General features: G+C 44.1%; 1 protein-coding gene across 5 annotated transcripts in view; it reads left to right on the forward strand.

The window, feature by feature from the left end:
* LOC138635501 (protein bicaudal D homolog 1-like) overlaps positions 1–26,373 on the forward strand; it is a 50,846-nt gene that overhangs the window by 5,995 nt on the left and 18,478 nt on the right. For 3 of the 5 annotated variants that reach the window (XM_069723006.1, XM_069723003.1, XM_069723005.1), the window contains exons 2-7: positions 16,949–17,161; positions 17,388–17,540; positions 19,264–19,568; positions 20,789–20,963; positions 25,234–25,749; positions 26,001–26,179. In XM_069723006.1, the coding sequence (XP_069579107.1) occupies positions 16,949–17,161; positions 17,388–17,540; positions 19,264–19,568; positions 20,789–20,963; positions 25,234–25,749; positions 26,001–26,179 (1,541 nt within the window). Of the gene's footprint in view, positions 1–16,948; positions 17,162–17,384; positions 17,541–19,263; positions 19,569–20,788; positions 20,964–25,233; positions 25,750–26,000; positions 26,180–26,373 lie in introns of all 5 variants that reach the window. The other 2 variants (XM_069723002.1, XM_069723004.1) reach the window with 1 other exon arrangement.

The following is a 26,373-nucleotide window of genomic DNA, read 5'->3' on the forward strand; positions in this document are numbered from 1 at the left end:
GACAGATACGTACTTAAATAAATAGATAAAGGAAAACAAAATAAACTACTCATGGTAGTTCATTAATTAACTTTACACTTTCAGATAAACCAAATTCTTGTATTTTAAAATGCTGAATGGGACTTTTTCAGGAAATGTTCCCCACATCAAAGTTTTTGGAATTCACCATTGCTTGTGAATTGATTTTAGTGGAATTTCCCAGCATGCAGCAGTTATATACTATTATTTATAATAGTATATAATATACCATATTTTTCCTCACAACTTAAGTGACATAAAGTGGGAAATATACCAAGAAAACAAGATCTGAATTAACAACATGAGAGGGGAGACGTATTTGAAATGCTGCGTGAATGCTGTGATGCTGATCTTTGGCTACCGATGATAAAATGCTTCGTGGGTTTTCCCGAACACAGTGAGAGTGTGTGGGATGTGTGATGTGCAGCGCAGTGATAAAAGATGCAGCGAGTCCACCAGCGCAGAGCTAAATACAGAACGGGACTCAGTGACCCCCTGGTACACTCTGTTACTCCTCTGTGACGTTACGCAGCCAATGGGTCACGTCCATCCACGGCGTGTTGTCACCGGACACTGATTCCAGGTCAGCAGACCACCTCCCTCCATCACCAGGGTTTCACATTCAGTTGGTTTATGGATGCTGCCCCTCCGCAGATACTGTGGGAGAAAAACCTCCAAAAAAACAGTCTTTAAATTCTCAGTTAAGGAGAAGCTGTCTTTAAAGATTGTTGAGATTTGGTTCCTGATAATTTGTGAAGTGATAGTTTTATTGTATTTGATTGTATTATGTAATGTGTTCCAGATATTTTGTCCATTCTCCGTAGTCTGTGAGCTCCAGACAAACCCTGGATGCTACATGCTCAGAGGCACTTAAGAGCAGACTGGATGTCTGAAAGATGCATGCCTGCACACACACACACACACACACACACACACACACACACACACACACACACACACACACACACACACACACACACACACACACACACACACACACACACACACACACACACACACACATGCGATGGAGAGGACGTGGTGAATTATTCATTGAGTATGAGGTCATGATGATTTCATGATGATTGCTGGACGAGACCACCAACCATAAAAGATGATCTCGTCTCTGCAACACGTCATTATTGATTGTTAATTGACATCTAGTGGTTTCAGCAAACGACTTAAAACCCCATCTGTTTGTGTTCAGTGGACGGCGTCCTCTAGTGGTCATATTAATTATGACAGGAAGAAGTCAGGTGACAGATGTAAGGAGGAGGTCAGGGTGGATGGATGGGTGGGACTGCTGTTGGTTTCCTTTTCTTAAGTGATTGCAACATTGTTTCTTTTTGCCATAAACGTTCTTAATCTACCTGTAAATTTTTTACTGTTACATGACGAAAAATGTCCCGTCACCTTAAGATGGCGCCGTGCTAGTGGCAGCCTGTTGCAGCAGCTACCGGTGTGCGTTTTAGATTCAAGACTTTTTTTTTTTTTCTCTAACGTTTTGTTTAAGTGACGGTCAGGCAATGGACTGTAACTTTTTTTCCTTTTTTCTGGTGGCTTTTCTGTTACTTTTTTCTGTCTTTGTAACGGCGAGCCACGCACAGTGGACTGGGGCCATTGTTTACTTTCGACAGACGTCGGGGTTACAGAGCTGAGAGTTGAAGGCGAAGAGGAGGAAAGACAAACCATTGGTACCGGCGATTTTAATGGGGAACGTGAGGTCCTTGGCCAATAAGACGGATGAGCTCGGCGCGCTGATTAAGACCCAGACAGAGTACCGCGAGTGCAGCATCATGTGTCTTACTGAGACATGGCTGCACTCGCATCTCCTGGACCACAGTGCGGCCGTACCGGCTTCAGGACCGTTCCCGGCTTCAGGACCATTCCCGGCTTCAGGACCGTTCCCAGCTTCAGGACCATTCCCAGCTTCAGGACCATTCCCGGCTTCAGGACCGTTCCCGGCTTCAGGACCATTCCCAGCTTCAGGACCGTTCCCTGCTTCAGGACCGTTCCCGGCTTCAGGACCGTTCCCAGCTTCAGGACCGTTCCCTGCTTCAGGACCGTTCCCTGCTTCAGGACCGTTCCCTGCTTCAGGACCGTTCCCTGCTTCAGGACCGTTCCCGGCTTCAGGACCGTTCCCAGCTTCAGGACCGTTCCCTGCTTCAGGACCGTTCCCAGCTTCAGGACCGTTCCCAGCTTCAGGACCGTTCCCAGCTTCAGGACCGTTCCCAGCTTCAGGACCGTTCCCTGCTTCAGGACCGTTCCCAGCTTCAGGACCGTTCCCAGCTTCAGGACCGTTCCCTGCTTCAGGACCGTTCCCAGCTTCAGGACCGTTCCCTGCTTCAGGACCGTTCCCAGCTTCAGGACCTTTCCCAGCTTCAGGACCATTCCCGGCTTCAGGACTGTTCGGGCGGACAGAGACGTTGTGCAGAGCGGTAAGAAGAAAGGTGGAGGGATTGTAGTCTATGTGAACGAGAGGTGGTGCAATCCCGACCACGTGTGTGTGAAAGAACGTTTCTGTAGCCCGAACATTGAACTGCTAGCCGTGGGGATGCGCCCTCATTATTTGCCGAGGGAGTTCTCGTCCGTCATTGTTATCGCTGTGTACGTTCCTCCATCAGCTGACGCAGAGGCAGCAGTAGACACCATCTACTCCACTGTGTCTAAACTTCAGACTCAGCATCCCGGTGCATTTTTGGCAGTTACTGGAGACTTTAACCAGTCTGAATGAAGCCCCCCTCTCTGTGATGACTGGCCAGGTTAGGAGATAGCTGGAGAGACTCCACCAGCGCAAGGCTGGAGGACCTGACGGCATCAGCCCCCGGGGTCCTGAAGACCCGACGGCATCGGCCCCGGGTTCCTGAAGACCTGATAGCATCAGTCCAAGGGTCCTGAAGACCTGACGGCATCGGCTGGTGAAATCTTCACTGGACCCTCTGCAATTTGCGTACCAGCCTCATGTGGGAGTGGATGACATCATCATCTACCTGAGACCAGAGAGATGGTGGTCGACTTCAATAGGAAGACGACGACGGCTCCACAACCGCTGAGAGTTCTGGGAGAGGAGGTGGACATGGTGGAGGAGTACAAGTACCTGGTGTTTCCATGACAACAGACTGCATTGGAGCTGGAGACACCAACATACTTAACAAACTGGTTAAGAAGGCCGGCTCCATCATTGGCTGCAAACTGGATGGTCTGGAAAAGGTGTTGAAGAGGAGGACGCTGAGGAAACTATTATCCATATTGGATAATCCTGACCACCCTCGTCACCTGCTGCAGGGACAGAGGAGGACGTTCTCCAAAAGACTCCTCCAGCTGCTGTCACAAGGACAGATACAGGAGATCATTCCTGATACAGGAGATCATTCCAGATACAGGAGATCATTCCAGATACAGGAGATCATTCCTGATACAGGAGATCATTCCAGATACAGGAGATCATTCCAGATACAGGAGATCATTCCAGATACAGGAGATGGTTCCAGATACAGGAGATGGTTCCTGAAAAAGGAGATGGTTCCTGCCCACCGCTATCAGACTATACAATAACTCACCCCTCACCAAATCCATCACACAACAATAACACCCTTACACTGCTGTTTTGTTTTGTTTTGTTTTATTTTGTTTTGTTTTGTTTGTTGTGTTGTTTTAATTCATTGCACTGTTGTTTAGTTTTGTTTATTTAATATTCTAGTTTATTTTATTTTCTAGAATGTGCATTTAAATTTGTTTTTATATTCAATATTTTTGCCCTGTACATGCTGCTGGAACGTGAACATTTCCCTCTTAGGGATTAATAAAGTATCTATCTATCTATCTATCTATCTATCTATCTATCTATCTATCTATCTGTAGTCCCTGGTCTACTGATATTTTCCTAAACCTCACCAAGGCTTGACATGTTTTGGTGGGTGAAGAGTTGGAGAGATGGGAGGAAGGAGGAGTAAATGGTGGGATGAACGTAAAACAAAGGACGTGTTCAAAGGGAGTGGTAGGAAGCATGATCAAATGTGATTATCCCACTTCACTGTCCTCCACCCGCTCCCCTTCCCCTCCATCCCTCCATCCCTCCTTCTCTTCCTTAGTTGCTCTCTCATCCTTTTTTTAATTCCTTAATTCTGCAGGATGTGAAGGTTATAAACGGAGGAGTGTCGGACAGGAAACACAGGAAGGTAAACAAAGAGGGAGGATGGAGTCAGAGAGGAAGAGATGGAGCCTCATTTCTGTTGTCCTGCTGCTCGCTCAGTTTACTGGACATGAGGCGATCCCCCACCCAACACAGACACACACACACACACACACACACACACACACACACACACACACACACACACACACACACACACACACACACACACACACACACACACACAAAAACACGCGCACACACACACAAAAACACGCGCACACACACACACACACACACACACGCACGCACACACACACACACACACACACACACACACACACACACACACACACACACACACACACACACACACACACACACACTCATTTACACACCTCGGCTGTGATGACACAAGAACAAAGAGGTGCAGAATGAGCTGCAGGAAACCAGGGAGGAATAAAATACATGCAGGCGTGTGTTTCATTTCTACGAGATGTTTACGAAGACATCCAGCTGTTTTGTGCAAACTGAAGTGTTTCTATTATTGTAGTGAATGTGTGATTATAGAAATCATCACGCAGCCTGTTGAAGTTTTTTTATGCCATAGAAGCTGCATTAGAGAGTCCTGTGAGCAGAGATGAGTTGTAAAGCTTGTGGGATTCTACTGACATTTTCATATCAATAGTTATTTTTCTGTTCTCCATAAAACACCCTCCCAGATAATTCATATATCTGATAATGAATATTATTTTGGCTTTTGCAATTGCTAAAAAAACATTTATCAAATTACTTTTTTTCAGTCCTTAAAACCACATGAATTTCAAATATGCAAAAACTCACGAGGACATGACAACACATCTGATTGTGAATCATATGGTTTAAAATTAAAATCCTCACAGCAAGACTTTGCAACATTACACAGAGAAACCCAACAATTCAAAAATTCAACAATTCCCACATAAGCTAAGAGGAAAAAAACTCCTCTTTAAGGGAGAAAAACCTCCAACAGAGGGAAGAAAAACTCTGTTTAACAGGAAGAAACCTCCGACAGAACCAGGATCAGAGGTGGGCAGAGCATCTGTTAACAGAACCAGGATCAGAGGTGGGCGGAGCATCTGTTAACAGAACCAGGATCAGAGGTGGGCGGAGCATCTGTTAACAGAACCGGGCTCAGAGGTGGGCGGAGCATCTGTTAACAGGACTAGGCTCAGAGGTGGGCGGAGCATCTGTTAACAGAACCAGGATCAGAGGTGGGCGGAGCATCTGTTAACAGAACCAGGATCAGAGGTGGGCGGAGCATCTGTTAACAGAACCGGGCTCAGAGGTGGGCGGCCATCTGCCTCGACCGGTTGGGGTGAGAGGAGAGCAGAGAGAGAAAAGGACAGCATAGAGATAGAAAAGAAGAACTGTTGGTGGAGACGACAATCACAGAGCAGAGACATGCAGCTCCATGACGGGACATCTGGAAAAGAAAGAACTACCAGCGTACTGAGAGCGAAGTGCTCTGCTAGGATTATATGGTTCTATAAGATCTCTAAGATATGATGGAGCCTGGTCATGTAGAGCTTTGTAAGTCATCAAGAGAATTTTAAATTCTATTCTTGATTTCACAGGAAGCCAGTGAAGAGAAGATAAAACTGGAGAAATATGATCTCTCTTGTTAAATCCCGTCAGTACTCTTGCTGCAGCATTTTGGATCAGCTGCAGGTTTTTAATGAGTAATTTGGACATCCTAACAACAAGGAATTACAATAATCTAGTCGAGAAGTAACAAATGCATGAATGAGTTTTTCTGCGTCACGCTGAGGAAGGATTTTCCTGATTTTATTAACGATGACATCTCCTAATGGAAGCATGTACAAAGTAAAAAGTATTGGGCCTAACACTGAGCCTTGTGGAACTCCGTAACTAACTCTTGTTTGTCTGGAAGATTCATTGTTGACATGGACAAACTGGAATCTATCTGATAAGTAGGATTTGAACCAGTCTAATGCAGTTCCTTTAATCCTCGTAACGTCTTCTAATCTCTGTAATAAGATCGTATGATCAATCGTATCAAAAGCAGCACTGAGGTCCAGAAGAACAAGTACAGAGACGAGTCCATTATCTGAGGCTAATAAAAGGTCGTTAGTAACTTTCACCAGAGCTGTTTCTGTGCTATGATGAACTCTAAAGACTGAACATCTTCAAACAGATCATTCCTTTGTAAATGATCACAAAGTTGATTTGCAACAACTTTTTCAAGGATTTTAGAAATAAACGTCAGGTTGTAAATTGGTCTGTAGTTTCCTAAAACAGCTGATCAAGAGTCGGCTTTTTAAATAAAGGTTTAATTGCAGCCACTTTAAAAGCCTGCGGTACATAGCCGGTTACAATAGATAGGTTGATCTGATCTAATATGGAAGTATTAATTAAAGGGAAGACTTCCTTTAAAAAGTTTAGTTGGGATGAGCTCTAACAGACAGCTAGAGGATCCAGATGAAGAAATAATTCTAGTTAACTCAGAGAGATCAACAGGAGAGAAATGTTCCAAGTTTACATCTGGTCCTACAGTTGCTTTCAGGGCTGCTGTACTTAGCAACACATCAGTGATGGTGTCAGGAAGGGTCGGCCTGATTCTCTCCCTGATAGTAAGAATTTTATTAGTAAAGAAGTTAATGAAGTCATTACTGCTGAGAGCTGAAGAAATAGAGGGCTCAACAGAACTGTGACTCTTTGTCAGCCTGCTACAGTGATGAAAAGAAACCTGGGGTTGTTCTTGTTGTCCTCTATTAATGATGAATAATATAAAGTCCTGGCCTTACCAAGAGCTTTCTTATATAATATTAGACTCTCCTTCCAGACAGGTGAAATTCTTCTAAATTAGTGGAACTCCATTTCCTTTCCATCTTTCTAGTTGCTGCCTAGCAGAGCGTAGTTCTGAGTTGTACCATGGAGACAACTTCCTCTGGTTCATGACTCTCTTCTTCAGAGGGGTGACATCATCTATGGAGCTGGAGGCTTTTTGAAGCCGACCTCTTGTGGCACTTGGTGGTATTGCAGCTTGAGACACTTCTGCATCGGACACATTTTCAGAGCTGGAAGCTACGGACACTTTAATATACAGTCTTTGGTTGAAACCCACATCATCTCCATTCACAGGAAGCTGCTTCAGCCTCAGTCCACTGCAGTGCTTACATCTCCTCACACACCTCACAACACAATCAGTCATTCAGGAATGACGACTATATTCAGTCAGTAACAAACACACAGTGGATCAGACAAGACCTCTGACGTGGCTTTAAACTGCATTACTGTGTCGGCCTGAAGGGGTCCTACTGACAGAAACTCCTCTGAAACTGAAAATATCAGAGAGCAGCTCTTCATGGTCCTCTGAAACTTGTGTAAAAGGAAACCTCTTGTTGCAGTTACAGTACACACATCTTTTAGCTCCTCTCCTCTCCTCTGCTGCTCCGTCTGTCTCCTGGTCCCAGATTAAAGAGGACACTGTTCTCCTCTGCCTGCAGGGTTCATATTGATCTGTGCATCTTTGAGCTGTTCACGCAGATAACAGCTAATGTGGAAGAAGAGAAAGTTCCTCTCCTCCAAATTAAGTCTATAAATCTTTATTATTTCCATCAACGGCTCACTGAGAAAGCAGATAACTGGCTTTGGTTTCTTCCTGTTTAAAATGGAGTTACCACTTTATATTTTCATCACATAACATTCAGATATTTGTCAAAGTTTTGGAAATAAATAATCTATGATGTCATCGGGACATTTTGAGGCTCCGCCAGATTGAGCGTGAGCTGTAAGGATTTTCCAAGGTCACATTCAGTGCTGATGTCAGAGCTGTGGGACAAAGTCTGAAGGTTTAAACACACATTCAGCAAGTTCTCCCTCTCAAAGTCACAGCTGGATTTTACATGAAAAAAAAACGGCATCATGTATGTAGGTCAAATGTTTGTCATGTCGACCTTTGAATAGATGTTAGGAGATGATTTGAGGTCAACAGTAGTCACTCCTTACAAAGCTGGTTTCATCTTAACCCTGTGGATTCTTTTTTTAATTTATTTCCACCTGAGAAACATCTCAAAGTTCAGTCAGGAACAGCTCCAGAACTGTGACGCCCAAATAACCTTGGCCTCTGAATCAGAGACGCAAATAAGAAGTCTCTATCTCCATCAGCAGGCCACAGGGAGGTCTGAAAAACTACAGCATTTGTGATAAAATGTTGGGTTTGATTCCTACTGTCCACATAAAGTGTCCTCGGGTGAGAACACGACACTGAAACCTAAATCAAACCAATATTTAGTGAGATCACCCGTTTATGTAAACACTACATATAAATAAATAAAAATCACCAATAACAATTGAAATAATAATTTGACATTAAATTCTGACGTGGCTGTAGGTGTTTGTGGATGGTTCTCTGTCTGTCTGGTGGCTTCTCAATAGACTGTTGAGGTGTCCAGGATGCAGTCTGTCCAGTCAGCTGGCAGGCCGTGACCCTACAGGATAAAACAGTCATCCCTGTTATTTATCCAATCTAAAGTTCTACTCTGCACTAACATGAATTGTTTATTCTTTAACTTGTTGGCCACCTTTACCTTGTTGCCTTGTTTTTATTCTAATTGAAGCCAGTGATTGGAGTTCCTGTGTACAGATGACAGAGGGAGGTTGTAAAGGTCGAGGGACGCCTGCTGTCGGTCTGCTTTTTAAATCAGACTCCCTGCATGGAGGGAAAAGCTTTAGATAGTAATGTGGGTGTTTCTCCTGAATCTATTGCAGCATAATTGGCAGTGAACTGACCTTGATTCACAATGCTGGCAGATTGTCTGGGTTTACGCATCAAGCAGCAGAAATACACACACACACACACACACACACACACACACACACACACACACACACACACACACACACACACACACACACACACACACACACACACACACACACACACACACACACACAGTGAACTGCAGGTGTCTGGCAGTGATATTTAGCATGTGACTCCTATCGATCGTACCCGGTGTCATGGCGGGAGGTTGACAGCAGACTGCGGGTCATAATACCGACACAAAAATCGAATGGTTCTAACAAAATCATTACATGAGTCTGAAAGTGGAGACTTTGATTCTTCTGAAGGTCATTTGAAATGAAAAGATGCTTTTGCTGGAGTTCATTTTTGTCTCTGACTATTATTTCCATTGACCGTATATATAAGTGGGTGTGGCGTCACTGCTGGTTGCCACTGGATTCGGTTTTGACCTCACTGTTTGCGGTCCATGCATGAATGTGTGCAGCAGGTACATGACTTCTGTTCTCCGTTTGAACCGCCGTTGTGTTTCAGAGCTGCTAGCTTTGTTTAGGATGGAACGGCTGCTTCCCTGTCGACTTCAGTCACTCAGTCTTGTTTCGTGTCCTCGCTGCTTCCAATGTTAAATCACGTCCTGACCGTTAAGATCCTTTTCTCTTATTTTGCAGTATTCTGTCATCCATTTCCTGTTTTATTTTGATACTCAGCTCTCGTTTCATTTTAGGTTACTTCACTTCCAGTGATTGTTTCCTCCATTGTCTTCCCGCCCTCATGTATTCAGTCTGCGTGTTTCTTACTTTCGGTGCAGTTCGTTGTAATTCCCATCTCTTCGTTCCAGTGTTTTCTCGCGTGAGTTCTTCCAGTGTATGACCTGAGTCTCTGATTATTGGACTGATCTCTGTCTTCTGTAAAGACTATTGAGCTGAGTTGTCTGTGTCTTAGTCGTGCATTTGAGTCCGCTAATGTTCATGTCACATCCAATCACAACGATCAACCAGCCAACACGAGACCTCACATGATCACATTCAGAAGTAAAGACTGTTGACGTGAGATCTCACAGCTGGACTGGAGACGTTCCTTTTCCTTTGCTGATATGTGTTAACAGTTTTTCCCATCCTGTTGGAATGAGTTATATTAATCTGTAGATACATGATTGTGTGTCGGGTTTCACACCATCCTGCACCTCAGAGAGTGAATGTGTGAACGGTGACAAGAGGAGCTAGGTGATGGTGAGACAGCAGGAATGTGAATGAGATAATTAGGAGGCTGAGGTTAGAAATAGCAGCTGCCTCTGTCTGAGTATGTCTCACTGAGTCTGAGCTGAATGGAGTCACACAGATTAGATTAGAGTTATCAGATGCATGATGCACCAGGCTGCGACTTTGTTCTGTTTCACTATGGGTCAAATAGTTAAAAAAACAAACATCATGTGAACCAACCTGAGAGGAAAACAGCAAGAAACTCATGTTCAGACCCATGAAACTGATACTAAAGCAGGATTTCTCCAACAGGTCTCAAACTGTTCTTCCTAAAAATAAGGAAACAGGTGATTTAGTCTTTATGCAGACAAACGAAGGGTCTGTTGATGGTTTCGGTCAAAGTAGAAGAGAATCCACTGAATATTAGAGCAGATTTTGCGCCATCGACCATTTTGCAAGAGCAGATATGACTTTTCAAGCTAAACGTGCCCATTTTAAAACCCAAACTTGCAGCCAGACTTAGCTGCTGCATCATAACCCCACAGTGAAGCCGGAGGGACAGTTTTATGGGGAAATCTTCAGTCTGGCTGTATTAGTATGCTGAGAGCAGCCGGCTGAAGTCACAGCGAGACAGATGGATGGAGGGAAAGAGGGAGGAGAAATATAACGCGAGATAAAGGTTTGGAAGCTGGCAAAATGAAGTGTGTTCTTATGAACATAAATGATTAAATGACTCCTTTTTATCACCACCATTGGCCAGCGTGTCTGAGGTCAGCGTGTCCTCTCTCAGTGGGCCAGTAGGACACTGTTCTGCCTCTCCGTCTCTGTCCTCCTTTCAGCCGATAGCAGCATGAAGTCAGAGTTGGCATTAAGTCACTGTGTCGGCTAACGAGGACACTGGTCTCAGAGCGGCAGATTTACATATCACTGTCGGCCAGATCAAACCTCCGAGACGTCACCGCCAACTTTTTAGTAGCTGCAGATAAATTAGTTCAGTTCACTCTTGACCTACATGCAGGACAAGAGAGACACGAATGTCCTGCTGTGACAACCGCCAATCAAGATTTAAAGATGTTACTGTAGATCAAGTACGAAATGTAGAAATGGTGCAGCAGAAACACCATAAAGGGCTAAAACCAGGAAGTATCTGGGAACAAGAGGGAATAAACAGCCAGAACCAAGAGCACAAGGTGGAACAACAAACTGGCACAGAAAGGTTGAAGCACACAGACTTTATACACACCTGAGGGAGGGAAGACAATTGGACACAGGTGGAAACAATCAGGGCGGGGCTTGTAATCACAGCAGAGGACAGGAAGTCACACGGAGGTACAGCTGAGGCTGATGGGAATGTGTTTGGTTTTATCTGGTGATAATCCCAGAATCTGGATTTTGAAGAAACAGCAGGTCAACAAAACTTCTAAAAATCCATTCAGGAATGTATGTAACATGAAATACTATTCGGTTTCTAAAAATGGAGACACATATGGAAGTGACTCTACAGTAGCAGGTAGCTACAAATGGTTGATAATACTTGTCAGAAATGAACCAGCCTGTTACACAGAAACATGAATACTTTATGTTGTGAAAGATCGTGACCTGTCTGAAAGATTCTGCAGCTTCACACCACATCATGAATAAACACCAACACATGCTGGTTCACACTATTCAATATAAAACTCTTATTGTAATTGGCACTACTGAATTTTCTATATTTTGGTCACTAAACACATCAGGACTTGTTTTCATTTTTAATTCAAGATAAGGAAGAAAACATGTTCTGAATACTGCAACAATAAGTTGTTTTTCAGCTCCATGTTATGGCCTTCAGTGAATGGAACTGCTCACTAGTTGTGGAATAAACAGTCAGTGATAACGGGTTGAATACGGGTGGAGATGGTAGCCACTGGCCCTGTTGAAAGCAGTCTCTGCTGTCAGATGTGAATGTCCCCTTTGATTCTCAAACCGGCCACTGACTCCCAGTCCAGAGGATGCTGGGAAAAGTTTTGGTCTGGTGTTCACAGACTGCTGATGTCGCCTGTTTCTGGTGTACCTTGTTGAGTTAGATACTTGGTATGACCAAGCCAGCCTAAAGAATACATGTACAACCAACTCTGTGCAAAATGTAAACAAAAACACAATGTGATCATTTGCAAATCATGTAAAACCATGTGATCTTCGGGCCCTCAGGCAGCACTGCATTAAAACAGACACTATTCTATGATGAAAATCACTGCATGGGCTCAGGAACACTTGTGAAAACCATCGTCTGTGAACACAGTTCATCGCTGCGTCCACAAATGATGTTAAAACTCTCCAAAGAAGAAACCAGATAGAAACATGATCCAGAAACACCGCCGCCTTCTCTGGACCGAGATCATTGAAGATGGACTGAGGTGAAGTGGACAACTGTCCTGAGGTCTGATGGATCACAATCTGAGATTCTGTTTGGAAATCATGGACGCTGCATCCTCCAGGTTAAAGAGGAGAGGGACCATCCAGCTTGTTATCAGCTCAGTTCTAAAGCCAGCATCTGTGATGGTACAGGGATGCATTAGTGCACATGGCATGGGTAGCTTGAACATCTGGAAGGAAGCATTAATGCTGAATGATATATTCAGGTTTTGGAGCAACATATGCTGCCATCCAGACAACGTCTCTTTCAGGGAAGGTCTTGTTTATTTCAGCAGAACAGTTGTAATTATAAATGTAAGTAAACTAAACCCTGGCTTCTCTGTTCTTTATATGTTTCCTGCAGCAGCAGGTCTGTTTCCAGTGGTGTGAGATGTGAGGCCGTCTCTGCCTCTTCTTTCTAAACCAGCTGGGAATGAGTGAGCAGCCTGTTTCAGGGCTTATAACAGCCTTCAGAGAGGAAATATTTCATTTATATTATATATATATATTGTGAACAGATCTGTGGAGAATGCTGTCTGGTGTAAACACACAGCTCGTCTCTGGAGCTGCTTTCATGTCCTCACGCTGATTTATAGCAGCTGAATTTGTGTCAGTCGCATTTTTCTCTGAAAGTAGCCCGAAGCTTCTGTCACGCTTATTGAATGGATGTCGTTATGCGTCTGTATGTTGACACGCACACACCGTTACCTGCTGTGTGCTGTGCCAAAGTAATGGATTTTATAGCAGAAGGCTGCGCTGCATGTCATACATAAGCAGTGACTCCTCTGCAACTTCATTAGCTGTGGGACGCTGCTGAGGGAGTTCATGGGTAAAATCAATGTTTGTGTCCCCGACACGTTGCAGCATCATTTCCAGCTGTTGAAATGTGTCCACCTTGACGTCTATGGTGCCTTAACGTGAGACTTTTGTACCACAGCAGCTTGAGAAATGGAAAGTTTCTACGAGCTGACAAATTAAGATGAATCCTGGTGATTTTGAGCTGCATGACAGCTTTAAGACAACAGAACAGAATAATAAATTCCAGTTTTATTCTGTTTTTCCTGCGACGCTCCGGTTCCTCTTGTTGTGTTTAAAACTGCAGCTCTTCCTTGATTCTTGTTTGAGGTGACACATCTTCAAACATAAGCAGCTCTAAAAGCCTCCGCATTCATATATTTAAAGCCACAACATGTATATTTTTTATGTGATTACAGCATCTTTAAAATTATTCTGATAGTATGAGGTTTTATTTGTAGAACATGAATTTAATTGATTAATTAAATTAAACTGCAACCCAAAATTGCTACCTTCCAAAAACATGACAAAGAGCTGCAACATGAAAATTAAATAAATGTGATTTGCATGTAAAATCACAGCTTGCGTTGCCCGTCTTTGATTCTGTTTTTTATGTTTTGTTTGTGTTGCTCGATTCTGGTTTGGCAAGCACTAATGGAAACTATGACCCACGCACCAGATGACAGGCAACCAAGCTGTGATTTTAGATGCAAATCATATTTTCCTGTACATCTCAATATTGTTATAATTTTGCATGACGGTCATTTTAGTTTGCAATTTACATTTGTCTACATTTTACATATATAGCCCCATATATGAAGATAGAATTAGCACCGTGTGCAGTGCCTGTAGCTCCTTCAGCTCTCTGTCCAGCAGCAGTGATGTTCACCACACAATATTTGGACAGTTCTAATGGGGCAGATGAACATTTTCAAATCTTGATCATTGGAGTGTTAAATTACAATTAATTAATTTTTTTGGCCATGTGAGTGCAGTGCAACAAGCTGTGAATATAACACTGACATATTATCACCAATATGACTTATTTACACACACACCACACACACACACACACACACACACACACACACACACACACACACACACACACACACACACACACACACACACACACACACACACACACACACACACACACACACACACACACACACACTGCTAGAAAAGCAACATCATCAATAATTTGTGGTGGTATTTACGAGGGTCGATGAAAAAGTTCAAAGTCTGCTCCTGTTGTGCGTGAACTGTGCGCAGAGCAGGAGGACGCTGTGACCGTCTGAGTTAGTTTCACAAACTGGCTCAAAGAATGACAGTCAGTTAAAACAAGTTCAATTTATTAAAGATAGAGCGTGAACTTCAGCACTGTCAGTAATCCAAGCAGCGAGTGGATGTGTGTCATGTGTGCTGTGGAGTTGTTGAGCATGCAAACACAAAATAACACTGATGCCAAAGGAAGGAGGAGAGAAACAGACTAAACACAGCTCGTATAGCCGGAAGGCCGCGTGAAGCGGCATCGGCTGACGACCTACTCATCTCAGACAGTTTGCCCTGCAGGACAAGGGGCGGGGCCTCAGTAAGTGGGATAAACTTTGTCGTTTGATCAACATCTGAGTTGCATTTTTGTGAAATCCTCCTGAGGGGTTTATATGCTCGGCGCACATCATGGCAGTAGGAGCGGTGTGACAGCAGGTGAGAGGTGAAACAAAACTTCACCTGACATCCACAATCTAAAACTTCTTCATGCACTTCGGCTCCTCATTTCTATTTCTCATTGCATATGAGTACATATTCTGACTTTAAGCTTAAAGGTAGTTGTCCCACGGTACTGCTGGTTGTATTTTTTAGTGGAGACTCATTAATTTCTTGAGTGAACACAACCTACATGTTTGCTGTGTGTGAGCAGAGGGACAGAAAACACTCTGGCTGACTCTGTTAAACTGTACTTACACATTCCTCCTATGGGAAAATGTACAGCAGACATTCTGCCTGAGCAGATTCCTGCAGAAACATCACATTCAACCAACACATAAAAGAAGAGTGAATGCTTTAAAGGAGGGTCCCTTCCCCTCCTGTCTCTACGTCCAGCCTGGTGTGGGTCATCTCACCGAGTCTCAGTTCAGTAGATTAGTCAGTGCAGCGGTGGGATGTTGGTGTGGAGCCCAGAGATCACCAGGAGCTCTGCTTATTTGTTGGAGCTCACTGTCTTGGCTCCTTCCTTACAGAGCTGTCGCCAACAATAAACTCTTCATCCTGTAACAGACCTATAGAGCACCAGAGGTGCTGTGCATCCAGTGACATCAAGTTATGGTCCTATTTTATATTTCATACTATGCTCACATAGAAATAAAGGCATCTTGTCTTCAGCCACCATTTTTAGAGCCACTATGAATTACAATTTTAATATAATTTATCACAATTACAAAATAAGACTTTCCTTCCAACTATGTTTTTAATTTGACACTCAAAGACCAATGTGCTGCTGTTCATCCATAAATGATTGGTTTAAGTTGGATCATATGTATTTGTAGCAGCTGTCATGTGGATTTGATGTGGCATTGAATTCCCTTTTCTATTCTGTTTTCAGGATTTCTCATTAAGCTGCTTTGGATCATTAATGTGCTCAAAGATCTGAAAAGACTTTCTGTGCATGTTGTCCTTGTTTTAATTCTTTGAACTGAGCTGTATCTGGTCATTCTCTTTGATATCTGAATCATTGCTGTTTTTTCTAAATTTTTCTAGATTTTATGCATCTATGTGTTTAAATTAGTTGCTGCACTTTGTGGGTCGGCCTGTGTGCCTTTTCTTCTCAGTCAGTAGTCTTCCAGTTTTGAACTTTTTGATAATGGGATGGAAGATGATGTCACAAATAGAGTGCAAACAAACAAAGACACTTTAGTAATCAAAATGTGTAATTGCTGATTTGGTTCCCATCACAAAACACTGATATTTAAGTGTTTTTCTAAGGAGCCTCAGGTTTAGGCAGCAGAATCATGTGGTTAGTTTTGGGTTAATATGAATATGTTACAATTGCAGAACACATTTAACTTACATCACATAACTCAACTGACGTTACTTGTATATTTATTTACACGTTATTTAAAATGAATTCACATTGACTTTTGCTTTTGTTATTTTGTTGACTGACTTCTGTATTCATGTATTTACAAGTCCAGTATTTGAGCCATCCAGCTGCCCATCATCTGTTTCTAATGCTCACACTGACTCATTTTCTATGACTTCGTTCTTCAAAAACACACTTTCAAACACATTTCACAGTTCTAGAGCTGTTATTGTGAAACTAATATCTTTTGCACTGTGGACCAACATAACTATTAAACATTTTGATGTGAAACTGGGCTGACAAAGCTTTCACCTCACTTTCATTTACTGTTTTTGCAGTTGTTTTAAATCAAATGAAGAAAATAAAAAAGTCTAAACTAAGAAATGTAACAGTTGCTCATTGGTTCATGGTTTCCTTTGGCTATTAAGCTTTTTAATAATAATTAGACTTTTGGACATTTTTGGGTCCCTGATCTGTCATCAGGTATAAAGATCTCTCCTCCCTCCTGTCCTGTCTGGTTTCAGGCGTTTGGCCAGGCCTACTCCACCCAGCGTAAGGTAGCAGAGGATGGGGAGACCAACGAGGAGACGCTGCTGCAGGAATCTGCCACCAAGGAGGCCTACTACATGGGCCGTCTCCTGGAGCTGCAGTCGGAGCTGAAGCACAGCCGAGCCACCACCTCTAACACCCAGGCCGACAACGAGCACCTGAGCAGCCTGCTGCAGGAGCTCAGGGAGGTAAAGTGCAGCTGATGGGGTGTGGGATATCGTATCTTAACCTTTCTTAGAAAACCAGCCAGGTTTGAAATATGTCATTTAAAAAGAACAGTTGACCTTTGTCTGACATGGCTTGGTCCTTCCATCTTCCCTCTCTTTCAGTATCATGTAAAACATAGACACCCTCATGCACACTCAGGTTTCTTTGCATCATTTGTGTCATAAAGCTGCAGTTCTGTCTCAGCAGAGTAACGAGATGTTGGAGCTGCAGCGGAGCAGGATGAGAGAGGAGATCCGAGAGTACAAGTTTCGAGAGTCTCGGCTTCTCCAGGATTACACCGAGCTGGAGGAGGAGAACATCTCTCTGCAGAAACTCGTGTCCACGCTCAAACAGAACCAGGTATGGATGACACACACACACACACACACACACACACACACACACACACACACACACACACACACACACACACACACACACACACACACACACACACACACACACACACACACACACACACACACACACACACACACACACACACACACACACACACACACACACACACACACACACACACACACACACACACACACACACACACACACACACACACACACACACACACACACACACACACACACACACACACACACACACACACACACACACACACACACACACGGACACACACCCACACACACACACACACACACACACACACACACACACACACACACACACACACACACACACACACACACACACACACACACACACACACACACACACACACACACACGGAGACAGAACACTGACACTTCAAAATGTTCCATAATCCAAATCAGTTCGTAGGTTTTATGAGGAAGGAAATATGTTTGTAAGGCCTTAATGCTGAAAATACAAAAGCTCAACTATAGATTAGGAACGTCTGTCATAAACACAATACAGTCGATTGGCCAGATGATCTTTTTTTCAGATGATCTGTTTTTAAGCCTTTAACTCCAATGGTGACAAGTCCCAATTTTGAAAGCTGCTGGAGGATTTCAAGCAACAATCAGGCTCACAGTGAGTTACAACACAGGTATATACAGGAGTCTGACCATTCAGTGCTCAACCTCACAGGTAACCAGTGAAGGGCAGTCAGGACTGGTAGAGGTGGTTACTTTTCTTATTAGGAGATAAAAGTCTGGGAGCAGCAGTGTGTATCAACCGCAGTCTTTGGATGTTGTTCCTGCTGATACCAGAATAAAGTGTGTTGCAATGGTCAAGTCTGGAAGTTGTAAAAACATGGAAGAGCTTTTCTTTTTGTCTGCAGCGGGAAGAAATGACCTGATCTTGGTCGGTTGTCTCTATCAGGCAAAGCAGGACACTTATTTTAGGCACCTGACTCCAAAATAACATCTAGGTATTGAGCCTCTTTACAGATATTATTAGATTAGGTACCCAGACTCGAGGAGAGATTGTTAAAGCTGCTACAAATGGGGCCAGATGGGGAAATTATAATTATGATCTGATTTGGGGACATTTAACTTCAGGAAGTCTGTGGCACCAGGTTTTATTGGGACTTAAACAAAGATATCATCTGCGTAGCAATGGAGATTGATGCCATGTCTATGAGTGATTAGCATCAGGAGTAGCACATATAAAGTAAATGAGAAGGGACTCAAAATAGATCCATGGGGGACACAAGCAGGGGAAACATCTCCAAGAATTACAGAGGTGGACCTGTTTGACAGATAGGAGATTCATTAAAGCCACATTAATCATCCCAAACACGGTTCTTTAGACGGCTGACTGGGACATTAAGGTCCACTGTGTACAGGCCAGAGTCCGCTTTCATCTGTGACCTTGACCAGAGCAGTCTCTGTGGAAACCCTGGAAACCAGTGACCCCAACAGGAATGAATGGATGAATGAGAGAAACAGAACCAGCACCAGAAGGACCCACACTGTCTGGGACAGGGCAGTGAAATGCAGAGCCTGGAAGCTGGGCCGGGTCTTCTGGAGAAAACACTGAGTCAGGATAAAGGCAATAAAGTTAATAAATCGATTATCCGGTTCCTTTCTTTTTAGGATGTGATGCAAATGTTTATGATCTCGTTGTTCAAACTGTGGTTCAGGTGGAGTACGAAGGCCTGAAGCATGAGATCAAGGTCCTGGAGGAGGAGACGGAGCTGCTGAACAGCCAGTTACAGGACGCGCTGCGCCTGAAGGACATCTCAGACACCCAGCTGGAGGAGGCACTGGAGTCCCTGAAGAGCGAGCGGGAGCAGAAGAACCACCTGCGCAGAGAGCTAGTCCACCACCTCAACATGTGTGACGTGGCCTACACCGGCAGCGCTCACCTGATGTTCAGCTCCGCCCCCCCCAGCGGCACCGCCACCCCAACGACACTGCTGTCCCCGAACACAGAGGACCCAACGAGGTGGACACACACACCCACACTGCTGATTTACTTTGCCGGTTATGTTTTGAAGGGTTTGGATGGTTATTGCTGCATGGATTCAAAACGGTCATCGGTTGGGCGTTCAGTTCATCAGACTTTGGAATCAGAAAATGGATTTCACGTCCTCCCAATTCACATGTTGTTAGGTTTGGATCTGTAAGACACTTTATGTTGAGGGAAATGTGATGGTTTTTCTGAAATACTAAACCAGTCAATACATCATTTACAACATTGTGAGTCCATCTCAGTACTTTTACTATGTATTTTACTATCTTGTCTGTGGCTCTCAGCTCCAAGCCCATTGGTTCCTCCTGCTGACATAAATTATAAAAGATGTTTAATTAAAAGAAAGAACAGGTTAATGTAGTTTTTAACAAACGCTGCAGAAACAGGAGGGTGTGTTTGTATGTGTATGTAGGTGTATGAGGCTTTAAATCTAAATAAACAATGACAATATGTTTTCAGGGCAATGAAAGAACATGTCACCAAGGGCAACAGTGAGGCTCACTGATGTGTTTTAAATAGTTTTGGACAATGAATGGAGCTCTATGGCTCAGAGGAATAAGACGTATCAGACACACACACAATACTTGTTAGTAGATACACCGGTTTGGCTCTGTCAATGGGATTTATTGTCATTATAAAAAAAGACTTCTCCTTTAACCGAGTGTTCTGCATTACTGAAACACAACTATAACAACTTTAATCATTCTTTGGTTGCAGGGTGCCAATATTGTAGGAAAACAGGTAAAATATGTTGACATTTGGAGGATGTATCCATTGAAATTTACATTTACATTTATACATTTCCTATAAAACATCTGTTGATGCTGCTGAATGCATTTTGTAGGAGACACACAGTGTGTTTCTGTTTATATTGGAACAGGTGTACAAGGTGACTTTCTGCATCAGATTAATAATAATAATAAAATAAAAGTGACTATGAGGACAAAGCAAAAAAATCTGCTTTAGCTCAAACTTCTGTTGTGAAAGGTTGATCTGCAGTCGAACTTTGGTTGGTGGTGAAACACGCCACTGACCAGAGCTGGGAAAATGTAGTCATGAACATCCTGCAGATAGACTGCATACTTTGCCACAGGCCGAACTGTATTACGTGATGACTGTAAACGATCATTCTCTTCGTGCCCTGTGTGAACCAGAGGATGTTAAACATGCTGCACTTTGCTCTGATCTTCCAGGTGTAACGGCCACCTGCAGGGCGGGATGGGAGTGACGCCGGCTGCAGGGTCGGTGCCCAGAGCTAACGGAGAGAACCGAGGGCCGGGTTGGAAAGCTGAGGGGGCGACGACATCGGACCTCCTCAGCGAGATGAACCTGACAGAGATCCAGAAGCTGAAGCAGCAGCTGATGACGGTGAGTCTTGTCTCTGATAAAGATAGATGGAGGGTTTAAGAGTAAAGATTCTATTAGTGAAAAAATGTGTCTCCAATATAACGTTTTTATAATACATAAGATATACACAGGATAAATAGATGCAACCTGGTGTCACGGCAAAACGTGGAATAGACACGCCCGTCCACTCCAGCAAAACGTGGAATAGACACGCCCGTCCACTACAGCAAAATGTGGAATAGACACGCCCGTCCACTACAGCAAAATGTGGAATAGACACGCCCGTCCACTCCAGCAAAACGTGGAATAGACACGCCCGTCCACTACAGCAAAATGTGGAATAGACACGCCCGTCCACTCCAGCAAAACGTGGAATAGACACGCCCGTCCACTCCAGCAAAACGTGGAATAGACACGCCCGTCCACTCCAGCAAAACGTGGAATAGACACGCCCGTCCACTACAGCAAAATGTGGAATAGACACGCCCGTCCACTACAGCAAAATGTGGAATAGACACGCCCGTCCACTCCAGCAAAACGTGGAATAGACACGCCTGTCCACTACAGCAAAACGTGGAATAGACACGCCCGTCCACTCCAGCAAAATGTGGAATAGACACGCCCGTCCACTACAGCAAAATGTGGAATAGACACGCCCGTCCACTCCAGCAAAACGTGGAATAGACACGCCCGTCCACTCCAGCAAAACGTGGAATAGACACGCCCGTCCACTCCAGCAAAACGTGGAACAGACACGCCCGTCCACTACAGCAAAATGTGGAATAGACACGCCCGTCCACTCCAGCAAAACGTGGAATAGACACGCCCGTCCACTACAGCAAAATGTGGAATAGACACGCCCGTCCACTACAGCAAAATGTGGAATAGACACGCCCGTCCACTACAGCAAAATGTGGAATAGACACGCCCGTCCACTCCAGCAAAACGTGGAATAGACACGCCCGTCCACTATAGCAAAAATGTGGAATAGACACTCCCGCCCACTACAGCAAAACGTGGAATAGACACGCCCGTCCACTACAGCAAAACGTGGAATAGACACGCCCGTCCACTACAGCAAAACGTGGAATAGACATGCCCGTCCACTACAGCAAATCGTGAGATAGCTACGCCTGGTGCTGTCTAGGTGTGAAAGTTACACATTTTCCTGTACGGGATGAAAATTAAACATACTGCATGCTTTGAACCATGTGATTTACAGGAAAAATAAATGTTTTCAAAAACACGTGGTTGTGATTACTAAATAAGAACACGGTTGGAGTTTGGAAACAAAACCCCAACCATCGCCTCATCGTCCCACATGGCAGTTAGTGACTAATGCCACTAAGTAACTTTCTACCTCCTAATACTGCCAGAAATATCCTTTGTACTTGGTTTCAAAACCTCTGTTGACCTCAGTCACATGATCCCGTGTCACAGGACATTTTTACCTGTGTGTAAGTGTCACGCTTACAAAATGTGTACCTTTCGCACCAAAACAGCCATCTCACGTTTTGCTGTAGTGGACGCGCGTGTCTATTTCACACTTTGCCGTGATACCGGGTTGAAAGTTAACGTAATCACCAACATCACAACAACTGTTTCCCTGAGTGTCACAACTAAATGACAAAATGGGTTGATTACTGATTAATGTCTGCAAAACAGTCACAGGTAACTATCACCTTATCTGGTGCCTCTCTGGTTCAGGTTTGGTTAGAGGTTAGAGGTCAAGTAAATATGGAGCTGGTCCACATGTGGTTAGCCTAGCTTAGCATAAAGACTGGAAGCAGGGGGAAACAGCTGGCTCTATAGTAAGTTGAAAACATGGTCAGTGCCACTGAAACAGACATTATTTTACACACAGACATGAAGATTGATTTCAGAAAGGAAGAACATCTGCATGTTTTCATTTTGAAGGTTCCAGTTTCTTCCTGCTGACATGCAGTTTTTAAAATATTCTCTCAGATTTTCTATTAAAATCGTACCAAACGGTAAATTTGGGAGATAATTTCTGTGATAATCAGAAACACACACGACAGTTTCAGTCTTTATTTTCACCATCTGCTGGGATCATAATTCAGCAGCTGACTCTAACAGGCTTTTGAATAATTTACAGTGAAACCATGCTGATATACAGTATCCCCGCTGCGCACAGCACTCTGCCTCTCACTCCCCCCTTTGTCTCCTCCTCCTGCACACACCCATTATTGTCTTCCTCCCTCACGTCCCCAAACTCTCAGGACGTGACTGAGTGCATCACATCGTGCTCACATCCCCACGACGCTGTACTCTGTGTATACACACATCCACGTGTGTGTGTGTGCATCTGCTGTGGTTCCTGTAGGTGTAATCGCATCCATCCCTGCTCTCTGCAGACGCTCTGATAGGCTGGTGAGCAGGAAGAGCTTATTTATATCTCAGCTGACACACTACACTATCGACCACTCTCCAGTACACGGTTGGGTTTCATCGCTGCTGCTGCTGTCTGGTCGGCTCTTTTTCAAATGAATCAACATTTGCGCGACAGAGTTGTTTCTTCAGCTCCAGTCAACTGGAAGGGTTTACTTTAATGTTCAAAAATATCATCCCAGCCATATGAGCTCATGATTGTTTTGTTTTTTAATAATGCTGTGATGCAGTCTGAAGGAAACCTGAGATGGCTGTTTTGGTCCACTGTAACTTAAAAAGTTCAGGTGTGGTTGTGAAGATGCTTAAATTGTTAAAGTTGTAAAGAAATTATTTTGTGTTGAATAGTTTGTCTCTGACGTGTCACCTGACTGGAATCAAACAGGATGCTGCGATCGAACTTTATGGACGTTAACCAGTAGTCCACCCAGAAGCCTCTGAGCCAGGTTCAACTTTTGTACCGGACAGATTCTGTACATTTTGACCAGCACTGTAGCAGTCTGGTGTTTTTAATGAAATTATAAAGAAGCTTGGGATTTGTTTGTTTGTTTGTTTGTTTTTAAAATAATGCTATTGTGTGTTTGAACAAACCCTGGACCACTCAAACATTATGTTGTTTCTACTTTGAAAATAATAATGCACACTACTTTTGTTGCATTATTATGTATATTGTTATAAGCAAATCTAAATTGACTTTGCATATTTTGACTATTGTTTATATCCCTTAATACCACTAAATATTGATCAGCAGCAAAAAAACTGTGGGACATCTTATCGTTTAATCGAGATGTCCAATGTTTGATTCTCATCAGCATCTCTATCTCGATGGTTTTCCAATAAACATCCTGTATCACCTATTATCCTCATCATCCTCATCATCCTCATCATTCTCAAGACTGAAGCACACACAAACAGCTTAAACAGCCATTTATCAAATTATTACAAGAGACCCAGTGCTCACAGGAATTTCTTTAACGACAAACCTTCCTTATATTTCCTGCTCTGACATCTGTATCTCTAACCTGACTCAGTGTGAACTGTCCTTATCTTGTGTCCTTCTTCAGGCAGTTGTGTTGAGGACATGTTGTCCTCACGTTTCACTTCCTTTGGTCTGTCCATCAAACCACAAGCTGAATCATCTTTGTAGCTGTTAATTCAAAGTTCTTCCCTGTTTATTTTCATTATTTTTTTTCTCCTGATGGATGTTTTGGGTTTCTGCAGGTTTTGTGAACATCAAATAGTCTCACATTTGTCAGAGTTTGGTCTCAAATGCACAACCACAAAATAAAAAAGGAAAGGAAAGAAAATCCTCTTAATGATGTAAGTGTGAGCAGCTCCACAAACACTCAGTCCAAAAGCAAAAATCCTGAAGGCAAAGATGCAAACACAGAAATGTATTGAAAACTGTCTTGAAGACACTGAGGAAGACACAACGATAATCTGACCAAAGAGGGAGGAAGCACGCAGACTTTATACACAGGAGGTCAGGGGATAATCAAATGCAGCTGGAAACAAATCAGACACAGGTGGGAAGACGAGAGGACAGGAAGTAAAGACAACAGACGAGAGACAAGAAGGTGCGCTGTCAAAATAAAACAGGAAGTCATGGATGACTAAAGACAGAGAGACAGAGGACCAGAGGACGAGGAAAAGACAGCTTGACAAAACTAAACAGTGAGAACAGACTTAAAGGGGCAGGAAGAAACTGATCTGACAAAACTAAACAAGAGAAGGATGAACTCAAACGCTGACATTAGCAGATTATATTTTGTATGTGGTTATATATAACCTGCAAAACGTATTTATGTAATTGGAAAATGTATAAAACATCTGGCATGTTCTATCAAATGGTGTTTTCCCCTCATCTTGCTGCTGCCCTCCTCAGGTTGAACGTGAGAAAGTAGCCCTGATGACGAGCCTGCAGGAGTCCCACATTCAGCTGCAGCACACCCAGGGAGCCCTGACGGAGCAGCACGAGAAGACCCTCCGCCTCAGCCAGAGAGTCGCCGTCCTCCGCCGGCTGCATCGGAGGGTCAGCCGGGAGGCTCACGGCAGCACCGCCGCTCAGCTCAACTCTGAAACCCTGAGGGAGCTGCACAGAGCTGAGGAGGAGGCTGAGGAGGAAGGAGAACCGGAGGAGGACAAGAGTGAGGCACTGGATAAGAGGCAGGTGTTTTCATACCAAACTCCAGGTCTGGAGATCCTGCAGTGCAAATACCGCGTGGCTGTGACGGAGGTGGTGGAGCTGAAGGCGGAGCTGAAAGCCCTCCGTGAGAGGCTGGCTCAGTGTGGAGAGGGACAAGGAGCAGCGGAGGAGAAGCCGAGGAGGAACAGTCAGTTCCAGAAGCTGGAGAGGCAGGTCACCTGTCTGGAGAGGAGCTGCCGGGAGGGACGGGAGAAGGTGAGCCCTCACGCCGACACTTACTAGTGTCTTTGAACACAACGGGGAATATTTACAGAGATAACAGATTTCCTCTTCCCTGCTCTCCCCTGCTCTCCCCTCCTCTCCTCTCCTCTCCTCTCTCTCCTCTCCCCTTCCCTCCCCTCCCCCTCTCCCTCCTCCCCTCCTCTCCTCTCCCCTCCCCTCCCCTCCCCTCCCCTCCCCTCCTCTCCTCTCCTCTCCTCTCCTCTCCTCTCCTCTCCCCTCCTCAGATTTCTACCCTGGAGTCTGACTTGCAGGCTGCTCAGTCAGCAGCCACAGAGAGGCAGGGGGCGTTGAACGCCGCTCAGGACGAGCTGGTGACCCTGAGTGAGGAACTTGCTCAGCTCTACCACCATGTTTGTCTGTGCAACAACGAAACACCGAACCGGGTCATGCTGGACTACTACAGGTGGGACTGTCTTCACAACAGGAAGCATGCAGCAACAGTGATTTCTAAAGGTTACAGTGATTGAGTGGCAGCTTGAGGAACTTACATTAGAAGAGGCTCATTTAAGGAGGAAAGGTACCAATGCAATATACATTGTAAATGAATCCCAAAACCATTTATTGCCTCTATGAGGTGATGTCTTCTTAAAGGACTCA

Source organism: Brachyistius frenatus, unplaced genomic scaffold, assembly GCF_029030835.1.
Source record: "Brachyistius frenatus isolate BFR_SWC_R1_liver_20210118 unplaced genomic scaffold, ASM2903083v1 Contig_312, whole genome shotgun sequence".
In the NCBI taxonomy this organism is placed as follows: Eukaryota; Metazoa; Chordata; class Actinopteri; family Embiotocidae; genus Brachyistius; species Brachyistius frenatus.